The sequence below is a fragment of the Triticum urartu genome, chromosome 7A (genome assembly GCF_056163025.1).
Source record: "Triticum urartu cultivar PI428250 chromosome 7A, HENAU_Tu73, whole genome shotgun sequence".
Classification (NCBI taxonomy): Eukaryota; Viridiplantae; Streptophyta; class Magnoliopsida; order Poales; family Poaceae; genus Triticum; species Triticum urartu.
This window is the reverse complement of record NC_141879.1, coordinates 714,470,734-714,498,701: the sequence shown is the minus strand read 5'-3', so window position 1 is coordinate 714,498,701 and position 27,968 is coordinate 714,470,734. Positions and strand designations below refer to the sequence as shown.

General features: G+C 46.8%; 2 protein-coding genes and 1 pseudogene across 2 annotated transcripts; all 3 read right to left on the bottom strand.

Moving 5' to 3' along the window:
• Nucleotides 1–133: 133 nt before the first annotated feature.
• Nucleotides 134–3,686, bottom strand: LOC125521926 (uncharacterized). The gene is made up of 4 exons (XM_048686989.2): nucleotides 3,422–3,686; nucleotides 2,195–2,257; nucleotides 1,188–2,113; nucleotides 134–1,031 (listed from the first exon to the last, which is right to left on the bottom strand). The coding sequence occupies exons 2-4, from the start codon at nucleotides 2,235–2,237 to the stop codon at nucleotides 936–938; spliced, it is 1,065 nt and encodes a 354-aa protein (XP_048542946.1). The 5' UTR covers nucleotides 2,238–2,257; nucleotides 3,422–3,686; the 3' UTR covers nucleotides 134–935.
• An 8,216-nt stretch (nucleotides 3,687–11,902) lies between these two features.
• Nucleotides 11,903–14,050, bottom strand: LOC125517979 (uncharacterized). Its single transcript, XM_087536891.1, has 3 exons — nucleotides 13,953–14,050; nucleotides 12,935–13,842; nucleotides 11,903–12,225 (listed from the first exon to the last, which is right to left on the bottom strand). Exons 1-3 carry the CDS (start codon nucleotides 13,993–13,995, stop codon nucleotides 12,100–12,102), a joined length of 1,077 nt encoding a protein of 358 aa, XP_087393017.1. The 5' UTR covers nucleotides 13,996–14,050; the 3' UTR covers nucleotides 11,903–12,099.
• Nucleotides 14,051–18,651: 4,601 nt separating this feature from the next.
• LOC125519436 (acetylglutamate kinase, chloroplastic pseudogene) lies at nucleotides 18,652–19,739 on the bottom strand (annotated as a pseudogene).
• Nucleotides 19,740–27,968: the final 8,229 nt, after the last annotated feature.

The window sequence follows — 27,968 nt, the reverse complement described above, 5'->3', positions numbered from 1 at the left end:
ATACAGTTAAGGAATTGTGGCAAAGCCACAACTATAACAATGAACCAAACACATGTCTGAGGTGTTATGGCATGAAAACCTTAGGCTACAAACCAAAAATTGCCCTCCAAACAACTCAAGAAACCATGAATGAAGTACAAATATTTTCCATTTTATTCCACTGTCAAATTTTCAACAGACTAATAAATAAGTTTGGAAAATACATATATCGGAATGTCAATATGATCTATCCGGCAGTTCCCAAAAGGGTACATAAGCATTACAGTGAGTCCGTTATTTTTTCCCACCAGTGTCAACAACATGAGCTACAAATCAGTACAGGAGGAAAAACACTGCATCCCAGAGACAAGTTTACCACCTTTCATGGACAATGCCTCCATATCAAACTGAGCAACCTACCATAACAGGAGTCGTATGGCATGAAAATGCATTTTGAATGTTTGGCTGGGCATCTGCCCTGTGGCAAAAACCCTTGTGGGTGGGCTGGTGCTGGAGTTTTTGGTTGAATGATCACGAGCTTCTGCAAATGGGGCTGTAGAAACTGTAATAGGGAACGAAATATCAATTATGTTTCCAAAGGACCACCAGGAACTAGAACACACACTCCAAGCTCTAATCAAGCGTAGAACTGTTTGTTCAAGAAAATACATTATCATCTCATGTACTTCTTGTTACATAGAAACAAAAATTGCAAATATACATCAATAACGGAAAAAAATACATCCAAAAAAACTGGATTGATTTCCGTTCAAACAAAAACACGCAGGAAAAACCTAACTGATTGTCTGCAAATCATAACGAAAAATAAAAGATGTGACAGAAAGACTCAAATTTTAGGTTACTTCTCTATATACTTTGTGTGGAAACAACTCTGCAACTAATCCATGCCAATATCCAGCTCACATTTCTGGCATATATTAGATCCTTCAAGCTAATCAACTTGGTGGTGTCTTCTTTGCTTCAAGATCCTTCACAATATTAGTAAGAGATCTTGCATCCCGAGCTTTAGCCAGTTTACCACGATCTTCAGACTGCAGAAAGTACAGATCATTTTAGTAATAACACATGTTCAGTCTATTCATTTGTTTCGAAGATATATATTTATTTATGACAATACAAAATGCAAATAAGAGGGTAGTGAAGAAAGATATGTTACACTTTGCAAATTGCAAGATCAAAAGCCTAACCTTCTCCAGCTCTAGAGCACGGTCGTTCAGCTGATCACCCGTCAAACCTTTCTTGTGAATCACCTGAAGGACCTTAAGCAGGTGCTGCTGGAGACTCTCTGAACAGTGCTCCTCGAGGTTATGTTCAGGGAACGAAGAATCACAGCCAAAAGGGCACTTCATGGGCCTCATGGGGCAGACAGTAACACAATGTCTATCCATATCACGCCTCAGAAGCCGTTTCTCGCAGTTCTGCTCGCACTGAAGGATCTTGAAGAGACAAGCTGCATCATGATTCTGCATGCACCGGACAGAAACTTTCGCTCGGCATCCATCGTTTGGGCAAGTGACAGGCCTGAAGCTACACTGTGCCTTGTGATCAGCAAGACGTTCCTCGTTTTCATATTTCTCAGGGCAGTGGAACTTAGTTTTAATGTCCACATTCTTGAGGAGGACCTCGGCGATCCCTTCTCTCCTTTCTAGTGGCCAGAAGCGGGTCATATCCATTTCCTGGACAAAATCATCGATCTTATCTTCGCGGCTGTCGCTCAATAACCACCCAGAGACATGGCCAATGATGTTCCTCTTCGTGCGACTGAAATCATCCATGAAGATTGATATGACCTCATAAGGGTCATCTGGCATTTGATTCTCAGCGTTTTGTTCCACCTCCGATTCAATGAGAGTATCAGCTATGAACGTTTCACTTCTTTGTGTAACGTAGTCCACCATTTCTTGCCTGAGGTCAACAGCAACAACAGACGGGCTCCTGAACAGATCACCCGTCGTACCGTCGACACAGACCGCAGCCAAACCAGGGAGCAAGAATTGCGCTAGTTTGTGCATTGCTTCGGAATCACAATATGGGCACTGGAGAAGCTGACCTTCATCCCTCACCGGTCCACGATTGGCAACTGGAAGATCCATTTCACCCTTAGATCCAACACCTGCAAACATATAACTTGGAGTCACCATCAGTGACTTAAAGTTGATAAACAACGTTCGTCATTCTGATATGTGTTGCTGACCTTCATCCTTGGTTGGTCCAGGATCGGCAACTGGAGGGTCCATTTCAACCTGTGATCAAACACCTATAGATGCGTGACAAGCAACATAGTCAGGACCAGGATCAACTAATCATGCATAATGGAACAGGGGACGTGATCTCCCTGTTACTCTAAAAAGAAAAGAAAAGGGCGATGATCAAGACGAGAGAAGCTTAAAATTCTAAGATGCATTTGACATTCTGATCTGGAGGCCCTGGCACCGCCGCTGGATGGTACTATTTCTACCCAGGAATTGTGAATAAACATCTAAAAAAAGAAAAGGAAAAAATGTGAACAGAACCCGGTCAGGTAGTACTGAAGTTGCAAAACGGGGGCATGGGATGGGATGGCGTCGACTGGGATTGATTGATCTTCGAAGGAAAACAGATTTAATTGTTCACAGCAGAGAGAACAAGAGAGCGAATCGAACGAACAGCGATCCAAGCAAGACAGATTTCCTTACCAGCAAAGAGGGATTGGGTCCAGATGGATCGAGAGACTGCTCTGCTCTGGGTAAAACTGACAGAGATGAGGGGAATGACAGTGTTTAGAATGCTCCTATAATTAGCCAGCAAGGGACTGACCCCTCTATCTATTATTAAACTGACTGAGAGGGGGAAAAGAGGCAACGTTCAGAATGTTCTATAATTAGGAAAACAGTTATTAACTCTGATAAATGCTACACCACTCACTCAGTCATTCAGTCAGCACAATAGCAGGAATAGAATGCACAAGCCCATCCCTGCTGAAGCCATGGACACACAACTTCATGACAAGTTCGTGTACGAGCCACTCTATTCGCCACGCGATAAAAACATAGCAACTTTTTGTAGATACTACAAGGTATTGCAATGCAGACAAGTATACTGAAACAATGTGATACTAAAACAAGAGCAGGATATGCTGTAAAAAGAAAAAGAAAGAAGCAAGGGTACCCTAGCTTGACAAACTACTAGAAGATGGGCTAAGACCGTGCCTATACTCAAATGCGGAAGGATCTGGCCCCAGTTGAGATGGAACTTTTTCAGGAACGGGGAATGGCGGTTTTCATGTATCGCATGTTCAGGATATGGGGAGTTTGGGATAAAAAGCTGAAACCGGACCATGAACATCCTAGCTAGCAATGGGGGGATCATAATGCTCGGAAATACAAATCGCCGCATCGGTGGTTGCTGGGCGTATGGATTAACGCGATTACAGAGGCCGAACCTGTGGCGGCGGCGGCGGCGGCGGTGGGGGCGGGGGCGGCGGCGGCCGAGGAATCGGCGGGAGAGAAAGGGGTCCTGGGCGACGATGTTGACCTGGAGTTCACCGCTCCGACGTCGGTCCGAGGCTCGAGAGAGGCGTCGGGGGAAGGGGAGGCCCGGCGGCGGCACGGTGGAGGGAGCGGTGGACGGCGGAGGAGTGGAGTTGGACGGGAGAGGAAGAGAGGGGCCCTCGCAGATCTGCTTTCTTTGTTGTTCGGAGACCTTTTCAAATTGTTGTTTTCATTAGGGAAAAACGCATTTCATTCTTATTTCGGTTTATGCAGCTGAGGTAGCTGGTGTGTACATAAAGACAGCGAATTCAGAAATATATTCTTTTTTACATATGCAATGAACTCAATGTTACGTGCATGAGCGTAGTTTGATTCGGTAAAGAGGTATGCCAGAAGAAACGTCTCTGGAGGCCACTCCTCAAGCAACCCTTCTAAACCCCTCACCACCATTGGACGAGGCCACGGGGCGGCCGATGTTGTCGGCGGGGCTTATTGCTCGGTCGTGATTTCTCTTCTTCCTCGTTTGCGTATTGCGGGCCAGCTCAGTTTAGATGTGTGCTCCCTTAACCTATGGTAGCTCGGGCAAGCAAGATTTGGTTTGTGTGTCCAAAAGCTACGGCAAGTGCTCTACCGCTCTATAGTAATGCCTCTCGTGTCCCAGCGACACCTCTTCCTGAACTTGGCATGTTGGGTCATTTCTGATCCTATCGGTCATGGCGGTGGTGGTGAGGCAGCCTCGTTGTGTCCCTCAATGTGAGGGCCTAGCCTCAAGGGGTTCGAAGGGGAAATCAGCAAGGAGGATATCGCCATCACCAACACCACGTACAAGGAGACGCCGATGTCAACCATCTCCATTATCATCTTCATTGCCATCTCATCTCCATTCCATTGTAATATCGAACCCAAGAGGATTGCTTGATCTATCATTCATGTTTGTCACCGCCATTCATATAATGCTTGTTATCTCCATGTCTGAGTAATCCCCTTAGTTCTCAGGATTATGGGTAAACCCTAGTATGTATAGGTGTTGGACGCTTATAGATATATGAGATCCTCTATTGAATGTTTGATTTGATAACCTTCGTTAATGTTGTGAAGGGCCCCTACTCAGCATATCCGCCATGTATGGCCATGGTGCATGTTAATGTCATTGTAAAGGTTGGGATATAGGGGTAAAGAGGTGAGAGTAATATCCTCTCGTCCCCGCCTTTGCAATTGACAGGGGATTGACGGAGAACCCTTACTGTGACCGTGTCCATGGGAAACCCTTAATTAGTAGTGAGAATCGAGCGGGGAAACTACGATAGTGGCGTGTGTGATGTGGAGAGTACTCAAGTAATTCATATACTATACCCGGCTCCGTCCAATTATAAACATGATGAGTGGCTCAAGTATCTAATCTAGAACTATGCAATCGCATATGTTAGGCTTAAGTCCTGACATTTATTTTATAGACAGATTCACCTTCAAGAACTAATATGAATAACCCATTCACAATTGGTGCAAAGAAACAAAATATATTAGTCAAATATATAGAAAAACCATTGTCCTTGATACTGAATTCATAACCTTGTCTCATAGAGCATAAGGCAGATATAATGTTTCAATTTAAAGTTGAAGCATCATAACAATTATCGAGTTTCAGTACAAATCCTAAAGGTAAATTAAATTGCATGGTGTCGACAGCTAATGCAGAAATTGTTGCTCTATTCCCGACTGAAAGTGCAATCATGCCCTTAATCATACTTTGATTTTGATGAAGAAATACATACAGGGGACTAATTATGTTTGCTAAGTGTATACACAGGACGTTCGTCCCTTTGGCATCATTGTATATGTACCATGGACACATCAAAACGAGATATGACTCAAGCATGACTATAATAAGAAAAGAAGCGTAGGCTTTTTCATTTAACCTTGAGTTACAGGGATTCTGCACTATTAAGAGGGGATCGAAGGGGTCCATTCAAGATTTGCTCAAGTTATCTTCATGTCACTATCATCCTACACATACCCATCTTCGTATATGTCCTTACCAGTACCTCACTTAATTGCACTCAGAAAAACCACTTAGCCAAAACCCAAGTCAAAATATGCATCTACATGGTCTCTCTGTCGGATCATCCAGGCATCGCCTAGATCATCCGGACTCTATCCCAGATCGTCTAGCTAGAGGACCAGGAGACACCCGAAGGTTTGAGCTGAAGTCGGATCATACGGACAGGTAGTCGGATCGTCCAGGCGTTGCCCAGATCGTCCAGTTCCCAATCCGGATCATCCGACCGCAGCCCGGATGGAATGCCCGAATGACTAAACAGAGAGTGTGTTCATAGGGTTACACCCGGATGACTAAACAGATGGCATTTTCATCCGGTTACGTCCAGATCGTTCGGATGGCATCCCGGACATCAGGTCTGCCCTTTGCACAACCATCAGTTTCAAGTTGCACCTAGAGTCCCCCCGGACATCCGGACCTCTTTTCCGTGAGTTGTTCTTGTTGACCCACCCAGAACATTCGGATTCCTAGCTGGACTGTCCGGGCAATGCCTGCATCATCTAGGTAGATATCCGGATCATCCGGGCAGGTCAGTTTGTGCACCAAATAGTCACTTTTCTTGGGAACTACAAATACACCTCTCCCACTCTGGTAGATAGTTGACTACTACACTTACATTTTTGCCAAGAACACAAGCACTCCCTCTCATACTCTCCTAAACTAAATCTTAGGTCGAGACGATTTGTGAGAGTTCTTGAGAGTTGTTCCAATCAAAAGAAAGATCCACTCCTTACCCTTCTTGTGAACGAAGCAAATCATGATTTGAGCAGGTCTTAAGTTTCCCCCCCTAGATCTTATTACTCTTGGAGGTTGGAGACTCCTAGGCGGTAGGAGTACTCCGAGGAGGAACCGTGATTACCCCCGGAAACTTTGTGAAGGTTTGGACACCACCTCAAGTTCTACCGCTAGTGGTTGACAAACGCCTTTGTGGTGTTGTCTCAAGGGGAGAATAGGGCGAGCCTTCGTGGTAACATCTTCCCCTCCAATGGTTACTAGCTTCACTCAAAATACGTGAGCATCAGCATACATCCTTGTCTCCCGGAGTTGTGGTTATCCCTAACCATAACTCCCTACTTGTGGCTATTTGTCTCCTAGTCTTTACTTACAATATATTGTGCTTACTGACCTTGCTTCTTCTTCTTGTTGTTGTTGAATATATTTCTTAGCACTAGATCCACATTTGCAAATGTTAGACTCACTTTCATAGTCCGCATTATTGCCTAAAATTGCTAAGTAAGAATTAAAATTTGTAATTGTACCTATTCACCCCCTTCTAGGTCCATCTCAATCCTTTCACCGACGCATATGTCAACTTCTCCTCTTGGGACATTCGTAGTTCTTCTTATCTCCTGCATCGAGCTATAAATATGAACAACTGATCTGGTATATGATGTACCCAAGAGCTAGTAGAAACATCAACAAGATAATTGGTTGTAACATATACAATAAGTGTACCTCGAGAAGAAGAAGAAGTTGTATTTCCACTTTTCTTGCCGTGGGCCTCCGGCTACTTGATGCATTTCCTCTTCTAATGACTAGTTTCCTTGTAATAATAGCACATGGTCTTTGAATCTGGCCCCGACTTTGGCTCAACAGCTGGAGTGAGGATCACAACCTTATCCTTGCCCTTTGATTTAGCTTTTTTCTTTGCACAAGAACTCTTCTTAAACTTTGTCAGCTTCTGCACCATCAACACTTGATGTGCACCTTTATTAATGTCCTGCTTTGCCATCTTAAAGCATTTCATGCAACTTAGTGAGTTTCTTATCCATGCCATGCATGTAGTAGTTCAAGATGAACGAGCCATATCTAGCCAAAAGTGAAGCCAAAATTGTATCTATGGCCAACTCAGGGCCTAAAGAGAAGCTAGGCCTTTCTAGAGTCTACATGTAACCAACAATTTTTCTCACATGTGGACTAAGCGGATCACCTTTTTTAGCTTGCACTCTATCAAGGGCCTCTGGACATTATCTCTCGGTCATTGCTTCTGTTTTGAACATACCCTTGAGACTCTCGATCATACCAAAAGCCTCTATTTTCAGGAACTGTTGTTGCATGCCCGGATCGAGGCATGCAAGAGTGAGGCAACTGATTTTAGTTAACTCATCAACAAGCCCCCCACAGGCGTTCCAGACAGCAGCATTAGTATTTTCAGCATGTTCCTCTCAAAGTGGTTCCTCTAGAACATGTTCTTTTATATCATGCCTGAGAACAAGTCTTGGATTTCTACAACAGGTTTATATTTACCAAGGATTGATTTCAATGCAAAACTGGAAACTTGAGTAGGTGGTGCCATTGATCTACAACATAAAAATGCTAAAACTCTAACAACCTGTTTGGCACCTCTCATTTCATTTGCTGGAAATGAAATGAAATGCAATGTATGCTGATATTTCATTTGGTTGAATCATGATCCCAAATCAAAATATCATGTTCAGGTGACACTTGAAATGATCTGTACATCCTGTTTGCCTGCCACTCTGGCAAGAATTCAATAAACCCAGACCAATCATGGCTTAGAAAATGCAACAAACTCATCTTTTCAAAATTAAAATTTCATGCGAACATAAAACAAGTTGCATCACACAACCATAAGCAGCTCCATCAAGCAAAATCTACAAAATCAAATTACAACGTCATGAACAAGTTGCAACACACGATCATAAACAACTCCATAAAGTAAAATCCGCATAATGAATCAAATTACAATTGTCGGGAACAAGTTGCGGCACACAATCATAAGCAGATCCATAAAGCAAAATCCAAATAATCAAATTACGACTGCCATTTTGCAATTTGTGGCTTGACTTGACTTGCATCAAAGTAAGACTTGATATTGGTTGAACTTGAGGCTCCTTTTTTGCCCTGCAAATATGATGAGAATCATGTATACAAACTATCAAATGTAAAGTTCGAGGAAGCAGCAAAAGTCGCATCAATATTTTAGTTGCATTTATCATAGAAGGAAATAGTAATGCTAAGAATAACTTCAAATACTTAAGTTGATAAAGGGAATTTTAAATTGCATCAAATCCACCAGTAAAATTTGAAAAAAAACCATAGTACTTGACATGAAAAAAGGCCTGAACATGAACATGAGCAAGAATCTAGTAGCTCCTGCTCTGTTTCATGTGTACAAGGGGTTTTACCCACACACAGAAGTAAAATTGCACGGGAAATTTACCCCTTTCATTCACGGGAAGAAACAAACATGGCGCCTCATTGTCCAAGTCCACGACTGAACCTATTAGTTCTTCCTTTTTTTGCGAGATTAGTTCTTCCTGATTACTCCTGACCTGAAACAATCAAGTACTGGTGCACATTTACTAAACTGATCAACTACTGGTGCCAGTGTTAAGCTTTATTTAATTCTATAGATCCTTGTTGTAAGAGTCTTTGGACTAAAACCAGAACATATATATGATTCTATGATAATTAACTAAAGGACAGAGAGACTAGTATGCCTATTTTGGTCCTTCTACACAAGCTGAAGCTTGTTTTGCATATACTACTTCTATTTCCTAGAGCATAAAGGCGTGCTATTGGAGTATGGTTACTTCTCTAGAAGAAACGAATATGTTTTGAGGTACGTAGAAAATACACACTCAAGGAACAATAGCAGAAATGACCATGTGTTTTTCTACATGAACCTGAAAGGTATACTACTCATAACTTTGAGCCACGGAAAGAGGAACTTTACTGTTGCATGCATTGTTCAGGGCATATCCATTTTGACTCATAATGATTACTTGCATAAACATAGAAGATTGGCTACATTCAGAGAACATTTTCTTAGATCAATAGTAGTTCTACTTCTACACTCATATATCTTCCAGTTTCCAACCAACATCTAACCGATCCCCTAAAAGTTAGTGGAGTAAAAGTTGAAGTAAAGTTAGTCGAGTAAAATTTTACTCCACTAACGGTGGCTGCACATAGCCGATCCCCTATAGTTAGCGGAGTAAAATCAAATTTGTGGCCGTTTTGTATACTAGCCACACAAACACAATCTCTGCACAATACATATCTTAAAATCATTCAAATTAAAGCATGGACATCAATGAGCGTCATAACATAAAGTTTCATCACCACGTTTTTCAAATTTAAACATGCGAAGTTCACCCAAAGGGCATCACTTGAAACACAATATTTGATTCAAAATCACCACAAACATAACATGTATATGTTGTGGATCGAGCCAATCTTTGGCATGCACCACCACTCTCTCGGCCACCACCACTTAAACGACGTCCTCGGCATAGAAATCAACCTAGACATCCTCTCGGCCACCATCACCACCACCACCACCCTCTCGGCCACCATCACCATCCTCTCGGTCACCTCCACCACCTCCTCCTCGGCCACCACCTCTTGGACCTCCTCCCCGGCCTCCTCCGTGTCTTGGTGGCCGAATGATTCCAAAACGAGTCATAGTTGAGATCATCAAGACCAACGGTGGCTGAGGACCCCAATGATGCGAGGAATTCTGCCGTGTTCATCTCCGCTCTACAATGTCAAAGCAAGCATTATAAACAATCAGTACTGATCACGAACAATCACTATCGAATACCAACGGGACGCAGGGTTTTATTTTTACTCTGTTGGCATTTCATCGAGCACTTGGCAGCCGCGTTTTTTGTTGCCGGCTGCGGCCGTCGCTCGCGCCAGAGCAGTCGCCATAGGGGCAGCCGAGGTTGCCACATGAGGCATAGGCTTTGGAAGGCGCCGGCACCGTCTTCTTTATCTTCTTCATGGCAGCCGCCTCGGCGTGCGCCAATGCCACCGCCGTCGGCTTTCAAGCCCGTTTGCCTCTGGTAGGTGCGGCAGGAGGGTGCGCATGTCATTGCTGGAGACACGGTGGCCACCCCGGACACCATTGGCGTGGTTGGAGGCGGAGCTTGGACCCTAGTGGTTCTTTGTCATCGCCAAGCTTTTTTCGGCACCGGCGGCGGCGCGTCGATGGTTTTTGGAGGCGAAAAGCCGGCGCCGGTGGCCGGCGGGGTGAGTGAGGGGGGAGGGTTGTCTATCCATTCTGGTCGGCTCAGAGGTCATCGGTAGAGGTGGCGGGGGCGGGAGGCAGCTCGGCGCGGGAGGGCGAGAGGGAGTTGTACCCGGCCATCACACGATGGAGTATATTTAGGAAAGTCTTTGGGGGAATAGAGAGTTGGAGTAAAAAATTATACTCTGTTAACATTTTTAGGGGATCGTCTCGGTCCGTCGAAAGGGAGTAAACCCTTATGGCCGTATTGGGGATCGGTTAAAAATGCCCTTACAAAGCTACTTCGATTAGGTACTACTTGACATGACAAAAGAGCCCGAAGCCCCGAACCTAAACACCAGCAAGAATCTCGCAGCGGATTAAAAATGCAGGAGTAAAGTTGAGGACAAATCTTGCTCTGTTCCATGAACACTATAACAAAAGTCAAGAACTTCACCAACAAAAATAGTTGTACTACTACATGATAAATCTAGCACCCTTCGAGCTTTAAGTGAGGGATCTTATTTTATGGGGGGGGGGGGGGGGCGACGAAAAGTCATGTCTCAAAACAGAAGGGGTAGGCAAATGTAGGGAACTGAGAACCACCTGCTCTCTAATAAACCCAATTCATGTCAAGAAGTGAATGGATTAAACACCGCTTTACTAGTGACCTTGGGTAAAAAAGAGGGGAGAGACAAAGGCAGGCGACAGTACTAGTGCCTACAAGTACATCAGCAGTTGGTACTAGCTGTTGATGTATCTGACAACCACTCCTACAACCACACCTATAGAAAGACTGTGGGAAGGAGGAGACGAGGGCGTCGAGACTGAAATCGAAGAGAATGACGGCTGAGAGCACGGGATTTGGGGTTCGGGAAAGCTTCCATCGTCTCGAATCGACGAATGAAATACTACGTCCCTCAGTTGCAACCAAACAAGTTGAACACATATATTCGCAAGTTTTTCTTACATGTGTTCACCAAGAGTAATCCATATTGAACATTTTTGTAATAATACTCCCACTAAAATCAACAATCCTCCGTCAATACTTGATGATTTAAGATCCGAGGTCAACATGTCGATTACTGAGCTTTTGCATCGCTTCTAGAAGACTAGATCACACGGTAAGCAACACTTGGTAATATCTCTATGTGACTTGTTTGTTGGGCACAACACATGTCTCGCGAACTCTTATGTCTCCAGGCCCAAAATTATTTTGGTAGCATTAACAAGTTAGCCAATGCTTCACACATAACTATCTGACACAAACCCGTCACGTCAAGGAGGAACAGCAGAACACTAATTTTATAATCGCACCACTAAATATACTTGACATGTGATTTTACGACAATTGGGGAGTCAACTTTACTAACATTCTTTGAAAGATCACCTTAAAAATCTTACCATGTAAAAGAAGGGTGCATATATATATGGGATAAACTTTCACAAACAGTTTATACAAGTATGATACGGTATAGCCCCTTTTTGGCAACCGATGATAATCTTCATCTCTATCTACACGGCGGTCCCATGGTGATCTCCATCTCCATGTACGGTGTTATCCTGTGGTTATCTCCATCTCCACACCTCACGTGTCAACCACCAAGGTTTACATGAGATACTACACCAGAACATTGAAATTTCTTTGCTTCAAGATCCTTCACAATACTAGTTAGAGATCTAGCATCCCGAGCTTTAGCCAGTTTACCACGATCTTCAGACTGCAGAGATCATTTAGTAATAACATATGTTCAGTCTATTCATTTGTTCTAAAGATATACATACATATTGATGACAATGATTAAATACAAATAAGGGCATCTCCAACACCATGTTGCAAAACTCCCAAAAGCGTCGTACCGACGCATCTGGACCATTTTTGCCATCCAACATGGTGTCCCATACATCCACGCGTCTGAAATCCCGCAAACCAGAAGCTAACTCGCGGGAGGTTTGCGGGAGTTTGGACGTCCGCCTAGTCAATCAAAGCCACCACGTACCCCACGTCTGCTGCTATTTGGTGGAAGGATAATACCTACGTGATTAAATCATTGTATAATCATGCTATTTGGCGGAAGACTGTGGCTATTGCTGGCTGTTTGGCGGGAGGAGAATGTTAAATCATTGCATAATTTTAGCTATTTGGCGGAAAGTTGATCTCATTTGGCGGAAGACTACGGCCCATAGCTGTGCTGTTTAGCAGAAGGTTGATTTTAGCCATTTGGCCGAAGTTTGCATCTTTTTTAAATGTAATAGAAGCGGACGTTTTGGGCATTGTGGTTGGATGGCACGCTTCTGTACCCGTGTCCATGGACGTGTCCACGGATGGATAGTGAGTCCGTTTTGCGACACTGTATTGGAGATGCCCTAAAAGAGCAGTGAAAACAGATATGTTGCAGCTTGCAAATTCCAAGATAAAAAAAGCCTAACCTTCTCCAGTCGTAGAGCAGTTTCCTTTAGCTCATCAGCTGTAAAATTATTCTTGTGAATCACCTGAAGGACCTTAAGCAAGTGTTGCTGGAGACTCTCTGAACAGTGCTCCTCGAGGTCGTGTTCACTGAACGAATCATCACACCCGAAAGGGCACTTCATGGGCCTCATGGGGCAGACAGTGACACAATGTCTATCCATATCGCGCCGCAGAAGCCGTTTCTCACAGTTTTGCTCACACTGAAGGATCTTGAAAAGGCAAGTTGCATCATGATCCTGTATGCAACGAACAGAGACTTTTGTTCGGCATCCCTCGTTTGGGCAAGTGACAGGCCTGAAGCTACACTGTGCTTTGTGATCAGCAAGACGTTCCTCGTTTTCATATTTCTCAGGGCAGTGGAACTTGGTTTTAATGTCCACATTCCTGAGGAGGACCTCGGCAATTGCTTCTCTCCTCTCAAACGGCCAGAAGCGGGTCATCTCCATTTCTTGGACAAAGTCATCGATCTTATCATCGCGGCTGTCACTCAGCAACCACCCAGAGACATGGCCAATGATATTCCTTTTTGTGCGACTGAAATCATCCATGAAGATTGACACAATCTCATAAGGGTCATCCGACATTTCATTCTCAGCGTTTTGTTCCGCCTCAATATCGGCTATGAATGTTTCACTTCTTTGTGTAATCCAGTCCACCATTTCTTTTCTGAGGTCGACAGCAACATCAGATGGGCTCCTGAACAGACCACCAGTTGTACCGTCGATACAGACCGCAGCCAAACCAGGGAGCAAGAATTGTGCTAGTTTGTACACTGCTTCAGAATCGCAAAACGGGCACCGGAGAAGCTCACCTTCATCCCTCACTGGTCCGGCAACTGGGAGATCCATTTCGCCCTTAGATCCAACACCTGCAAACACAAATGTCAAGCATTATAACCGATGTAGCCATAACTTGGAATCACCATGAGTGACTTAAAGTTGACAAACAACGTTCTTCATTCTGATATGTGTTGCTGACCTTCACCCTTGGTTGGTCCAGGATCGGCAACTGGAGGGTCCATTTGAACTTGTGATCAACTCATTACGCATAATGGACCAGGGGCCATGATCTCCCTGTTACTCAAAAAAAAAGGACCATGATCAACAACAGGAGAAACTTAAAATTCTAAGCTGCATTTGCCTGTCACCGTCCCTGTATGGTAATATTTCCGGTAAGGAATTGTGAATAAACATATAGAAAAATGAAGCAAAATATGAGCAAAATGCGATCAGATGGTATGGAAAAATTGTAAAATGCAGGGCATAGGATGGGATGGCGTCGACTGGGATTGATCTTCAAAGGAAAAGAATATATTCAATTGTTCACAGCAGATAGAAGAAGGGAGCAAAATGAATGAACAACGATCCAAGCAAGATAGGTTTCCGTACCAGCAAAGGGATCGGTCCAGATGGATCGAGGACTGCTTTGCTCTGGGGAAAACTGAAGGAGAGGGGGGAAAAGGTAGAGTTTAGAATGTCCCTATAATTAGCCGGCCAGGGATTGACGTCTCTATTATTAAACTGACGGAGAGGGTAAAAAAGTGGCAACGTTTAGCATGTTCCTATGACTAGCCAGCCAGTTTATCGTGTAAACTTCATTAGCTCAAATAAATTCTACGCCACTCACTCAGCACAACGCCAAGATTAGCAATGCATAAGTCCATCCCTGCTGATCTTTATGATAACAATATATAAAAAATATTGTAGATAGTACAAGATATTGCAATGCAGGCTGGTTTTTTTAGGCGCCACTAGCACAAATGCCCATGCATTGCAACGGGGAAATATACCAGTTCCTATGAACCAAGGTTGGCCAGATCGACGAACTATGTCATGTGACAGCGGTTGCTGATGACAGAATAAAAAGATGCATGATTTGAGGATCACGACGTGAAGAGAAAAATAGATGCATGTATCATTAACTTCCTGAATGAAAATTCAATGCATGGTTTGGGTAATAAGAAAGAAAATGCATTTCTTTTTGTTTATGGGTGCAAAGAAAATACATATCTAACTCTGAGCAATACCAACCATCCACAGTCCACAGTGTATCATAAACATAAACAATTAAAATAAATTCCAAATTTTCTACTTTTTATAATCAAATTCAACTTTGTGCATATGTCTTGACATAGTAATTACTAAACTTTATCAAAGTTTTTTTGAAGATTTGTAGGTGCCTATACAACAGGGAAGGATCCGCGACCAAAGAAAATACATGTCTGAATGTGAACATTATCCACAACCATATGTTTGTCCCTTGCACAGAGTTTTCCATCCCACATCCCAAATCGCTCTTGATCTTCTACTGGATGTGACTATCGAACAATTCATCTTCAAGATGCTGATTAGGACACCATTTCATGTTCAGGGTGGAAACTCTTATCTTATCCTTTATTGGTTGGGCTCAAAGGCGGCGAATTTGCATCGTTACCTTGTTGTAGTGTCTTCTTGTTTATGTGTTGATCTTCATTAGTTGGTCACGACAAGCAGGATGAAAATCAGTTTCTAGGCCATCTTCGACCGGATGTGATGATGATGGCGCGAGAAAGTTTATCCCTTCTTGAAGAGATGTTGCAACAGAAGTCGACTTAGTCGTAGATGTCTATTTCATATCTAATGGTTCGACTCATGGTTGACTTTGCTATGTACTCTACTTAATAATTAATAAAAATATTTGTGTGCATCATAATGAATGATGCAGAGGCCGAGGGTCTAATCTCCTCTAAAAAAGATTTATTGACTTGGTCGATTTAGTCCCAAGCCCCAAGCAAACATGCCCCCGTACAACCATAGTTTTAAATAGCCAGCTATAGCCTAGCTATAGCTCCGCTATAGTTGTTTGAGGGTGTTGTCGCTAAATGATTTCATGTACAATTTGCTGCTATAGCCCCGCTATAGCCCGCTATAGCCTAGCTATAGCTGTTTTTAAGGGTCGCCGCTAAATGCCATAGCCCGCCATTTAAAACATTGCCTACAACGCACGCCAGCAGCAATTCAACCGCTCGCTCGCCAAATGATCGCCAACATAATATACCGCCTCTGCTGCTGCTACCATGTGTTGCTACTGAACAAGTAAAGATATATAATTAGAAGCCTGTGCATTGCTACGACTTCTAAATCAATATAACACCATTATATATTTTTGTCTCTTCTTCTCAGTATATTTTACTTACCTTTTTGTTCCTTTTCTCCTCTTTCTTTCTTGGCAGAGTTTTTTTTGTTTTTTGAAATGGCTGAATTCCTGGGGCAGTAGTTTGTTTGTTCTTGTAATTGTTGAGCAAGAACAATCACAGTGCTACGTATTTCTCTTCTTGTGATCATACGTTCGTGTGTAATATCTCAAAGTAATTCTCTCAGAAGCCAACTATATATAGACAGCAAGTTAGCAGCAGCACACGCACAAACACACATACATCCACTTTAGCAGCTGCACACATATAGATACACACATATCCAGCAATTTTGTAGCAGTTCACATGACGCACACGTCGACACAAACCAGCGCCCCTAGGAGGCAGCTCTCCCAGCCTCCCCACACCAACCCTCACCAATATACTTCCTCCGTTCCGAATTACTTGTCTTAGATTTGTGTAGATACGGAGATATCTAGTATTAAAATAAGTCTAGATATATCCATATCTAGACAAATCCAAGACAAGTAATTTAAAACGGAGGGAGTAGTTGCAGAAAGCCCTGCGACTCCTTGCATCGCCCGTCAAGTGGTGCTCGGGCTCCACCTGCAGCAGGACTCCCTTGCCCTATCTCTCTCCATCCTTTCTCTCCGCAATGATCGTGGTTGCGGCTCCCCTACATCACTGTTCTGCGCTATCTCGCCACCGAGCCTCGTCGCATGAGCTCCCTCGCTTGCCTTCAACCTCCCGAGCCTCGGCACGTCCACTCGGCTGGCTGGCTCCTGAGCCTCGGCTTCTTCCTCTCTCGTGCGTGGCCGGCGGTGACACATACATCATGGTCGCCTTTGACCAGAGCCTCTGCACCGTCCTATGACAGCTCAGCCACATGAAGTTACGGATTCGACTCGGTAACGACCTGGTCATGCTCGCGCGGCCCTTCCGAGTCCTCTTCAAATCCCCGTCTATCCCCCATCCTGCTCATCTTCCTCACCTTGGTCGAGCTGGGTGGGTGACCTACACCGCCATCAGCATCTACCGCCTCTTCTCGTACGTTCTCAGCGCCTCACTCAACTCCAACTCTCATGTTCCTTGCCTGCGCCAAGCTGGGTGACGAACACTACCGTTGACGCCGGAAGACTCCAACCACATTTTGTTCACATGGCCGTCCACGATTTTTTTTATGGAGTTGCCTTAGGGAGGCTGTAGGTGGCGGTTGGTGCCACGACAACCTTCCCGACATGTTTAGGGAGGTCCTAAGCCTCCACTCCCATGCACGACCCGCCATGTGGGTGGTAGTGGCTGCATTTGTGTGAACGCTATGACCATCCACAATAAGTTAGTGATTGAGCATGTTATTCCTCTATGTATAACTAGCGCAATCTATAAACTGTGTGGCTTCTTACAGCTCTGGAGACCGCTTAGTAAGCAGCAATGACTCCGAGACTCCATCGATAGGATCATCTCTGTGCTCCGGTCCGTCGCCCCGCGCCTTGCTCCACCGACCCCGCTACCATCATCTGAGCCGGATTAGTTTGATTGTTCTCTATTTCGCAGGGGTTGTTGTGCTGTGCCTCCCGCTAGACTCTATTATTTTGGACCTCTTGTATTCACACCTGTTTTACTCTCTTCGAACCTAAAATTTTGTTTGAGCTCGGTGGTTGCTTTATAATATATAAACAGAGGGAAAATTCTTTTTTGTCACTGTCCGTGGGCACGCCCGGGCACGTCTTGGAACGAACAGGGTGCCAGATTTGGTAATCTTGTCTGTAGATGCTCTTGATGGTGTGCTCGGAAGGATCACTGGAAGTGGTTTTATGAGGAGAGCCTCAGGAGGAACAGCGCGCGTGTTATTATATATTGACCTAAAAAGGTCTTGCAGCCACTTATTTCTTCATCTCCCAGTCAATTTGCCGTACTCCTATATTTCAGTATTACTTTCCATAAATTTTCGGAATAGATGACGCCCGAACGTCAGATTTTTGACTCAGGCTGCAGGTGGGAGTGGGACTAAGTGGGATTAGCCATAGTAAAAATAAATGTGGACGCTGCTTTCTTTCAAGATACTCTAGATGGAGCCACTGGGGCTGTAGCCCGGGATGATAAAGGACAGTTCATTGCCGCTGCAACCTGGGTATTGCCTTATGCCAGTAGTTCGGAGTCTGCAGAGGTAACAGCTATCAAGCACGGGCTATATCTAGCTGCTCGAATTGGATGTAGTGTTGTGATCATTGAGTCTGATTCTAGCTCCGCGGTTGAGGCAATTCAACAGCAGGATGATTATAATGGCACGGAGGTTGCAACCATATCAGAATGCAATCAGCTAAGACTACAGTTCTCAAAAGTGTCCTATTCTCATTGCTTCCGGGAGGCAAATGAAGTGGCTGATTGTTTAGCTAGTCATTCCTATAGCACTAGATCCTCTAGTTTTTGGGAAGATTAATCCCCAGACTTTATTTCTCACATACTTGTAAGTGACATGACTATCATTTGAGAATAAAGTCTTATTCCTGTCAAAAAAAAGTGGGATTAGCCATCCCATCCCACTTAAACTGTTCTAATGGGCTCCCATTGGACAAGAAGAAAATTAGGTGGGCTAGCTCTATTAGCCCATTGGAGTCCCACTTCATCCCGTCGCCAATCGCAGTGATCAGCAACAACTTCTCGTCTTCTAAAAAAAAGCAACAGCTTCTCGGTGCCAATGGCAGCCACGATCTTCCTCGCAACAGTTTCGGCGCCGTTGCTAGTGTAGGCCTACCCAGTCTCGTCGGCGGCCACGATGGCGATGACTGGGATGTGGCCGAACGCGATGATCGGGTGGAGCACGGAGGGGTGTACGCGCGTCACCTCGCCGACGAACCCGTGGGCTGCGGTGTCGGGGGAGGGGCGCACGGTGTGGAGGTGCACGTCCTTGCCACAGAGGCCGACAGCGGTGGCACCAGCGAGGCTGATGAGGGAGACGAGCTGCTTTGTTAATGTTGACCTTGCTGACCAGCACCATCTCGACGACCCTCCATGGTGAGAGCGTCGGTGACGTGGAGGCCGTTGCGGAGCTGCGGCTCGACGCCGATGTGCTACAGTCAGGAGTTGATCTCTGGACCGCTGCCACGCACGAGCCTTTTGATTTTCGGCCGGAAAAAACGGATTTCGGTCATCTCGGCCTGGGGCGGAAAATATCTTTAGACCGAAATTGATCAAATTTGATAAATTTTGGTCAACTTTAAATCAAATTGCAGTCAAATTTTAGCCGAAAATTTTGAAAATGACCGAATTTCGGCCATCTCAGCCTAGAGCGGAAAAAAGCTCAAACCGAAAATCAAAACACAGAGCACGGGGCGCAGGCTGACGCATGCAGCTCGGCGACGTCATAGCCGTGCCGCCGTACTTCACCACCACCGTCTTGCTCTTGAACTGCTGGATGAAGGCGAGTGCCTCCGGCAGGGCGCGTTCATGCAGTTCAGCACCGCGGCCGCCGGATGGGAGGAGTACGCACGCCGCGCTGGCGCAGCGTTAGGGAGGAGGCGAGACGCATTGTAGCTGTTGTATCCAGATGTCTTGCGCTTGTATTCTTTAGTGGGATCCCACCTTCACCCGCTTAATCGATGTGGGCTACACAATATTTCTCACCAATTCATAGTGGGATCAGGTGGACTGAGGTGGGTTGCCCACGGGCAGTCCCACCTGCAGCCTGATTTTTGACGTTTTCAGGCCGAACGGGTACTGCGCATAGGCGGCGATAATTAAGCCGATCGGGAAACTGCCTGGCTATCATGGAGCTGCGATCGAGGCGGTTCATCGCCTCCGGCGAAGCGCGCCGCCGCGCCAGGCTGGGCTTCACTCCCTCCGAGCCGGACCACATCAGCGCCCTCCCCGACGAGCTGCCGCGCCTCGGCTGCGTCACCACCGCCGCGCGCACCAGCGTCCTCGCCCACCTCCTAGATCTGGCCTTCCCCGACGCCCCGTTCCACTCCCTCGGGAAGGCGCTCGACGCCCTCGGTCGCAAGGACACGGCCGTCTCCTCCTTCGACATCCGCGTCGCCGACCAGCCCAGATCCACCCGCGGAGTCAGCTCGCTGCTGCGCGCCGCCGCGTGGTTCTTGCCGGTGGAGCTCGCCGTCGCCGTTCCATCGGGCGTCGGGAACCAGTACCATCCCGTCGACCTGCCGTGCTTCGGCTCCGAACGCACCACCACGCTGTCCCTTCTCATGGACACAACTTCCGTCGAGCTCAGCGTGCCGCCGTCCGACGCCATGGAGGCAGCCGGCGTCGGCAAGTGCCTATTCCCCGCCCTCACGGCGCCCGACCTCTGCGGCTACTACATCGAAGACGGCCTTGCCACCCTTCCCCCCCACTGCCCGCGCCTGCGAGTGCTCCGGTACGCCGCCCAGTACCATCCCGACTACGAGGACTACGCCATCACCGTCCACTCGTCGACGGCTCGACGCTGCACGAGCTCGTAGTGGAGGAAAGCGGGATCAATTTTGTACGCCGCATTGACATCGCGGCGCCCGCGCTCGAGCACCTCACCGTGTCCGTACTGGCGCCGATGGCGGAGAAGGTCTCGTAGCGCTGCCGGTATGGTGGCGGCTGGTTTACAGGGTTTGGTTGTTGGGAAATTGAGAAGGTGAGCTTATTCTCGCCGTCACCACCGCCGGCCCCGACGGCAGAGATAGAGCGACCTACGCTGCTGCGCATTGATGCTTGAAAAGTCAGTCCGATCAGTCAATTCACCCACCTCTGTCTTCTTTCTCATTACGTGCGAAGACCATCTTAATTACCGGATTCATGAATTTGCAATGATGCAAAAGTTTGTTCGTTTTTTGCAGGGATCGGGGAATGACTGGTTATTTACAGCCGACGATTACCCAGCCGATCACTTGGAGCAAGAGTTAGAGAAACATCTGCAGCAGCGGGTTGCCGCCGACTTGTCCGCCATTGATTTGGAGCTGCATCTCACGTCTCTAGGCCACGTCTATGGAGCATTCGTGTTGCATCTCCTCGGGACGCGTCCGGTTCGCACTGCTGCGCGCAGCTTCAAGCTCGCGCTACTCATGCCTGAACGCAGGGTACTATTTAACTAATAATCCTCCTCTCAGCTCTGCTCTGCTATATATGCCGGCCCTAATTCACGCACACTGTGTTCTTAGGAGGATGTGGAGGGATGCAAAACTTTCACCTTGACGGACGTCCCCCCCATCACTACCGGAATCGCACCCTATGCCGACGGCCAGGGCCGTCGGCATAGCCCTGAATGGCCGTCGGGACAGGCCTATGCCGACGGCCCCCGTCGGCATAGGGCCGTCGGCGTAGCCAGGAATGCCGTCGGCATAGAAAGGCCGTCGGCGACCTATCCCGACGGTGTCCGTACATCTATGCCGACGGCCATGGCCGTCGGCAACGTTATCGCCTAACGGCGGCCGCCGTCAAGTCTGCCCAACGACTTGTCTCCACGTGGCACCCCTATGCCGACGGCCTAGCCGTCGGCTTAGTCAAAAACTGTGCCGATGGCTAGACCGTCGGCATAGATGTGCCACGTGCCGACCGGCCGCTGCTCGTGGGCCAGGGCTATGCCGACGGCCCAGCCGTCGGCATAGTTTGAAATTAAGCCGACGGCCAGTCCGTCGGCATAGTCCTTCAAACAGAGATCCCAGTTGCTGACACGTGGGCACCTATGCCGACGGCCAGGCCGTCGGCACAGTTTCAAACTAAGCCGACGGCTAGGCCGTCGGCATAGGTGCCCACGTGTCAGCAACTGGGAGCTCACGCTGGCCCTATGCCGACGGCCTAGCCGTCGGCATAGTTTGCTTTTAAATTTTTTTCTTTTTTCTGTTTGTTTTCAAATCAGTTCAATTCAAATAACATCACATATATAACAGCACATATCAGCAGCACATATCAGCACATATCAACGAACGTAAGCATAAGCATCATCACAACAATAGATCATCATCACACAAGCATAAGCATATCAACGAATGTAAGCATAAGCATAAGCATCATGACACAAGTCAGCTAAATGATCATCAGCACACACAAGTCATCTCAAGCATCATCATCACATCTCAAGCATCATCGAGCACCGCGTAGGTCGTCACCGCCAAGACGGCCAAAGTCCAGGTCATCAGTGCTAGCGGCAGCGCTACCGCCAAGACCGCCTCCGCCTCCATGGATCGGAGTGGTCGGGCTCCGTGTCTCCGGAGTGCTGCGAAGACCACCGCCAACGGTAGATCCACCTGTTCCCTGCATGTTGAAAAGACATATGCACGGGATCTATGACTGTGTTGAAAGGCATGACATGCTTTGGGTGAATAGATTGGGGATGAACTAACCGGCGAGGGGCCAGCGTTCTGTGCCACAAACTCCTCAAAGCTCATCAGCACTGGTTGTGCTGGAGGGCATTGTGCTGTAGGGAACTAAGGACACCTGCCGGCCGCCATATCCTGAAAAGCCTGCTGCATCTGGCTATCCCTCTGCACTTGGTGTTCATAAAGCCTCTGATGCCACGCCATGGTCTCCTGGCGTGTGTACTCCATGTAGGCCTACGATATGACATGATGGAACTCATAAAACTACTAAATGCGGAAAATGAAGTGAGAAATGAAGATAAGAGGGAAAATACTTACAGATTGTTGCTCCTGAAAGAGGGACTGTGTACTAGTCACTGGCTGGCTCGTGCGCTGGCTCAGGCTCGGGTCGATCCGACGAAGCTGTGTGTAGGAGATACTAGGAGTGATCACAGCATCGAGAACCGCGTCCCGACCGTGCTCCTTGGGCCCCATCCTCACCACCGCCATGTCGTCCAGAGGCGCCGCAATGGGGTCAGGTGTGTCAGGATGTAACTCCAGATACGCTTCGGAGTAGGCCTTCTTCCTCCCTGCGGTCTTCTTGCCGTAGTACTTGGGCTCGCCAGGCTTGGGGTCCTTCCGCGTATGGGCGATCTCCCACGCCTGCATGTGTGAGAGCGGCCGCTTCAGTTTCTCCTCCTGCACCACCAAACAGAGGTTAGTCATACATAAGAAAGTGATGGTAAATAGAAGAAGAAGAATGTTTAATGGGGTTAGTCATACATTAACTGCCTTGTGGAGATAGCGGTTTCGGTTTCCCTGAGCATGTACTCCCTCCGTCCCTCGGTTAGCCTTATTTTGGGTTCTCATAGCCGCCCAGGCTCCAGCCTCATCACACCAAAGATCCACCAATGCCGCCTAGGACTCGTCTTTTCCATAACACCAATTTGGACACACCTACATAATAAAAGCATAATGGCATGTAGGTGTGTCCAAATTGGTGTTATGGAAGCATAAAGCATAAAGCATAAAGCATAATGTACCACAAGGTAATGAAAGCATAATGAAAAATCTTTTATACTTACCGCCAAGAACTCGGGCCTCTCCAAGGTAATGCCCATCCTCCGCGCTTCTTCCTTGGTCATCTTCACACCAAGATAGTCGTGGTAGTATGTGGAGATGGCCACATAGCGCACCTCGTACTGCATCTGGCGGGCCTTCTTCTTGCATTGGCGCAGCACGATCTGGTCCGCTCTAGCCCTGTGCTCCGGAAGAACTCGATAGAATTTCTACAATCATGCATGAAACAAGAATGGGAGAAGCCATGAGTTAAATCATTCATGAAACTAGAATGGACTTGTGCTTCTGAAGAGAACTCACCCAGAAAGTAGTGATCACGGCCTTGGCATGGGTCTCATGGTCCGCATGGCGGGCCGCTTCCCAGTGGTCCCAGCTCGTGGCCAAAACCCGACGGTCCGGCTGCCTGACTGGATCAGGACAGTACAACCCCGGCCAATATAACTTCAGCAAGACGGTGATGAGGCCGTTGGGAATACGGACCCCTTTAGAATATATCCAGTTGCTGCAAAAGAATGAACTATTAGCATGTGACAAGAAAAATAAATAACAACCGAAATAAGCATGTGACAAGCAACATAATGAACCACTTACTCTTTTCCCGTGGGCTCAATGAGCCACTTCTGCTCCTCAGTAGCAGGAACCTGCTTTGGTAGCTTTGCGTTGCCACGCAGCCACCCCTTCGTGTCAACCCCCTTCCCGTCACCACCATCATCCCCGCGACCACCCTCCTCCTCGCCTGCCTCCCCTCCCCAACCTCCTCCCCAACCTCCTCCTCCTCCTCCTCCTCCTCGCCTGCCTCCTCCTCCTCCTCCTCCTCCTCCCTAGAGTGTACCTCACTAGAGGAGGGTACCTCACTAGAGGAGGGCCTCGAAGACAACACCCCTAAGTCGGTGAGGGTGCGCTGTTTCTGGCCGCGACCCCCTGTAGTGGCTCTCCCCCCAGCACCTCGTCCTCTAGAGGCTCTCCCCCCGCCCCCTCCTCCTCTAGGGGCACCTCTCCCTCGACCTCCCTGTGAGGAGTCATCGTCAAGTAGCCGAGGGGGAGGATTACATGCTCGACCACTCCGACTAGGCAGGCCGACGACCTTGCGTAGGAAACCCACGCCGTCGGCCTTCCCCTTGCCCATGTTCCACGAACCTGCATTGAAAAGAGAAAAAGCAATTAGTAAATTAATGAAATGAAGGAAAAGGCATGATAATAAACACATTAATAAAAATGCATAAAAAGGCATATTCCTAAACTATAGAAAAAAAATACTTGAAACGTACATCTGCTAGAACCCATATGAATCATCACTGTTGTAACCTCTTTCTCGGTCCGTCTCATCATCACTATCAATCATATCATCTTCGTTGTCCGACGGAGGTGGAGGCTCTTCCTCGTCGTTAGCGTCTTCGTTTAACTTTTCTAGCATAAGTATGTCATTTTCATTGACAATGGTCTCACCATCATTCCGTGCATCGTCGACGTTTGGGTCCACATCATCATCACCCAATGGTCTAGCGTCATTGTTTCTAACCACATCATCATCATCATCAGGTTGCTCTTGATAGAACACTCCCTCGTATGTCATGGGGTTAATGTTGCAGTAATCGTCTTCATTCGGGTCTGGTAGCTTACCATGTGGCGACACCTTGAACACAACTTCCCAACCCTTTAGATACACTTCCTGGCATGGGTAAGGCAGATAATATACTTGTGTAGCTTGGGTAGCCGCAATGAAGAGATCGGCTCCAGCATAGACGGTTGATGGTTTAACTTCGACCAAACCAATGGAAGGCGTATGTTTTACCCCCTCCCGCGGATCGAACCATCGGCATTTGAACACAGGCAGACTTAGGGTCTCACGCCCCTGGCGGAATTTAACCTCGTATATATTTTGTACCCTTCCGTAGTAGTCTACTGAATTTTGACCGGGGGTGTACACTCCAGTATTTATAGTTTTGGGATTGGGGCGGCTGTTTTGGTGCTCCTCTGTATGGAAGCGATACCCATTCACATCATACTTTTTACATGTCACGACGGCAGGGTCAAAACCCATGGAAACCCATCTCAATTCATCATCCATAGATATGTTCAGATCTTTTCCCTACAAGTATAATGGAAATTGTTGCGTGCATTAGTTCGGTTAACTAATAAATGTTGAAGTAGGTATTTAATAGAGGATTGTGGAAAATTACTTTCTCCATGAACCAAGCAACAAAATTTTTACGTCCAGGGTTTCCATGACGGAGAAGAGTAAGTGCCTCCGCCTCAGTAGGAGGATTCACTCCCGTCCATTCCTCTTGAACGAAATCACTAAAAAAAGATAAGCGGTGTTAGACCGGGACTAAGTGAACATGAAACATGATGATGTGGAAGACATAAAGGAATGGTGTAGTGGTATTACCTCATCCACACTTCCTCAACTTCCTTGATGTTGTGCAAGATATAGAACATGAGGTCCTCCCACTCTTGTCGTGGCATGTTATAAGATTTCGAGGCCCCAGCCCTCCCACCTTGCGCGTTGAATAGATCGAGTCTGGGTTGATACTTGGGCTCTTCTATATTGTATCGAGGCACCTTGTTATGCAGATGGGGAACGTGGTCTGGATAGTATGATGTCCTGAGGTCTGACACCTCCTCTAGGATAACTGCCTCAGCTATGGAAGCTTCAATCTTAGCTTTGTTTCCACATTTCCGTCGGAGATGCTTGTTCTGCCTCTCAGGGCTGTACTGCCAGCGATTTTGCACAGGGCCCCCCAACAATACCTCGTTCGCGAGGTGCAGAATGAGATGTGTCATCGGAGTAAAGAAGCCTGGCGGAAAGATCTTCTCTAGGTTGACTATCAACTCCGGTGCCTTCTTATGCAATTTTTCAATCACCTCTTTACTTACTTCTTTAGCACAGAGCGTGCGAAAGAAATGGCTAAGCTCGGCAAGCACTCGCCAGACATGCTCGGGGACATAGCCTCGAACCATCACCGGCATTATCCGCTCAATCCATACATGGTAGTCATGACTCTTCAGGCCGGTCACTTTGCCCGTTGAAAGATTGACTCCCTTACTTATATTCGATGCATAACCATCGGTGAATTTCAAAATTTGTTTCAGCCAGATAAGTACTTTTTTTTTCTGGCGGTTTAAGGACAAAGTCAGCATCTAGCTTGAACCAGTTTTTTCGACCGCCTATGGGAGGCTTCATGTTCAGGCGTGGTCTATCACAAATTCTCTGTTGATCGGCTCTAGCTTTTACGTTATCCTTCGTCTTATCAGGAATGTTGAGGATCGTGTGGAAAAGGGACTCTGCCACATTCTTTTCGGTGTGCATCACATCAATATTGTAAGGAAGTTTGAGGTCCTTGAAATAGGGAAGCTGCGAGAAGGGGGTAATGTGCGTCCAGTTGTGCGTCTCACCATATCCCTCGAAGCCTTTGGCTTTGGCTTTGCCTTTGCCTTTGACTTTAGGCTTGAGAGCTTTTAGCTGAGCAAGAACATCTGCCCCCGAAAATGTTGGAATCTCGGTTACTTCATGAACAACCCGGCCTTTCATGAAGTTCTTCTTGTCTTCCCTGTCTGGATGGTCTGGAGGGAGGAACTGTCGATGCAGGTCAAAGGCTACATACTTGCCACCCTTACTCAGCCAAATCATTCGCAGAGCCTGCATGCACACTGGGCATGGCATCTTACCACTTGTACACCATCCGCAGAATAGAGCATAGCCGGGAAAGTCATGCATGCAATAGTGCAACCAAACTTTCATCAAGAAATTTCTCTGCAGATCCCGGTCGTATGTCAACCTCGGAAAGTACCAATAATGGTGCAAAGTATCCACAAGCGGCTGCATAAACACACCCAATTGCTTCCCCAGGTAGTCAGGCCCCGGAATGATGAGCGACAAGAACATGGTCTTCCGTTGCATTAGGGCACCGGGAGGAAGATTGAGCGGAATTACAAACACAGGCCAGCAGCTGTATGGATTGGACGACATACCATATGGATTCAACCCATCACCTGATATGGCTATTCTGACATTCCCAGCCTCGGCTGCTTCCTCGGGGTATTCTTCATCGAATGACTTCCATGCTTCCCTTCCCGATGGATGTATGATTTTTTTGGATTGTACCTTATACCTTCCTTGTGCCACTTCATCATTTTGGCAGACTCCTTCGTGATGAAAAGGTGCTGCAGTCTTTTTATAAAATCAAGATAGCGAAGAACCTTAACGGGGATGGTTAGCTGCTTTTTCTCACCATCCTCACCGACCACCTCAATGTACCGAGATGAACCGCACTTCCTATAGTACTTGTCATCCGCATACTCGTGCCTAAACAAAAGGCAATTCTTCGGGCAAACATCTATTTTCTCATAATCCATAGAGAGTGCCTTCATGATTTTCTTTGTATCGTACATGCTTTTCGGCAGTTCACGACCCTCAGGGAGGCTGTTAGCCCATACTCCCAGGAATGCTTCGAAGCATTTCTGGCTACAGCCGTACTCAGCCTTGACTGCAATCAGTTG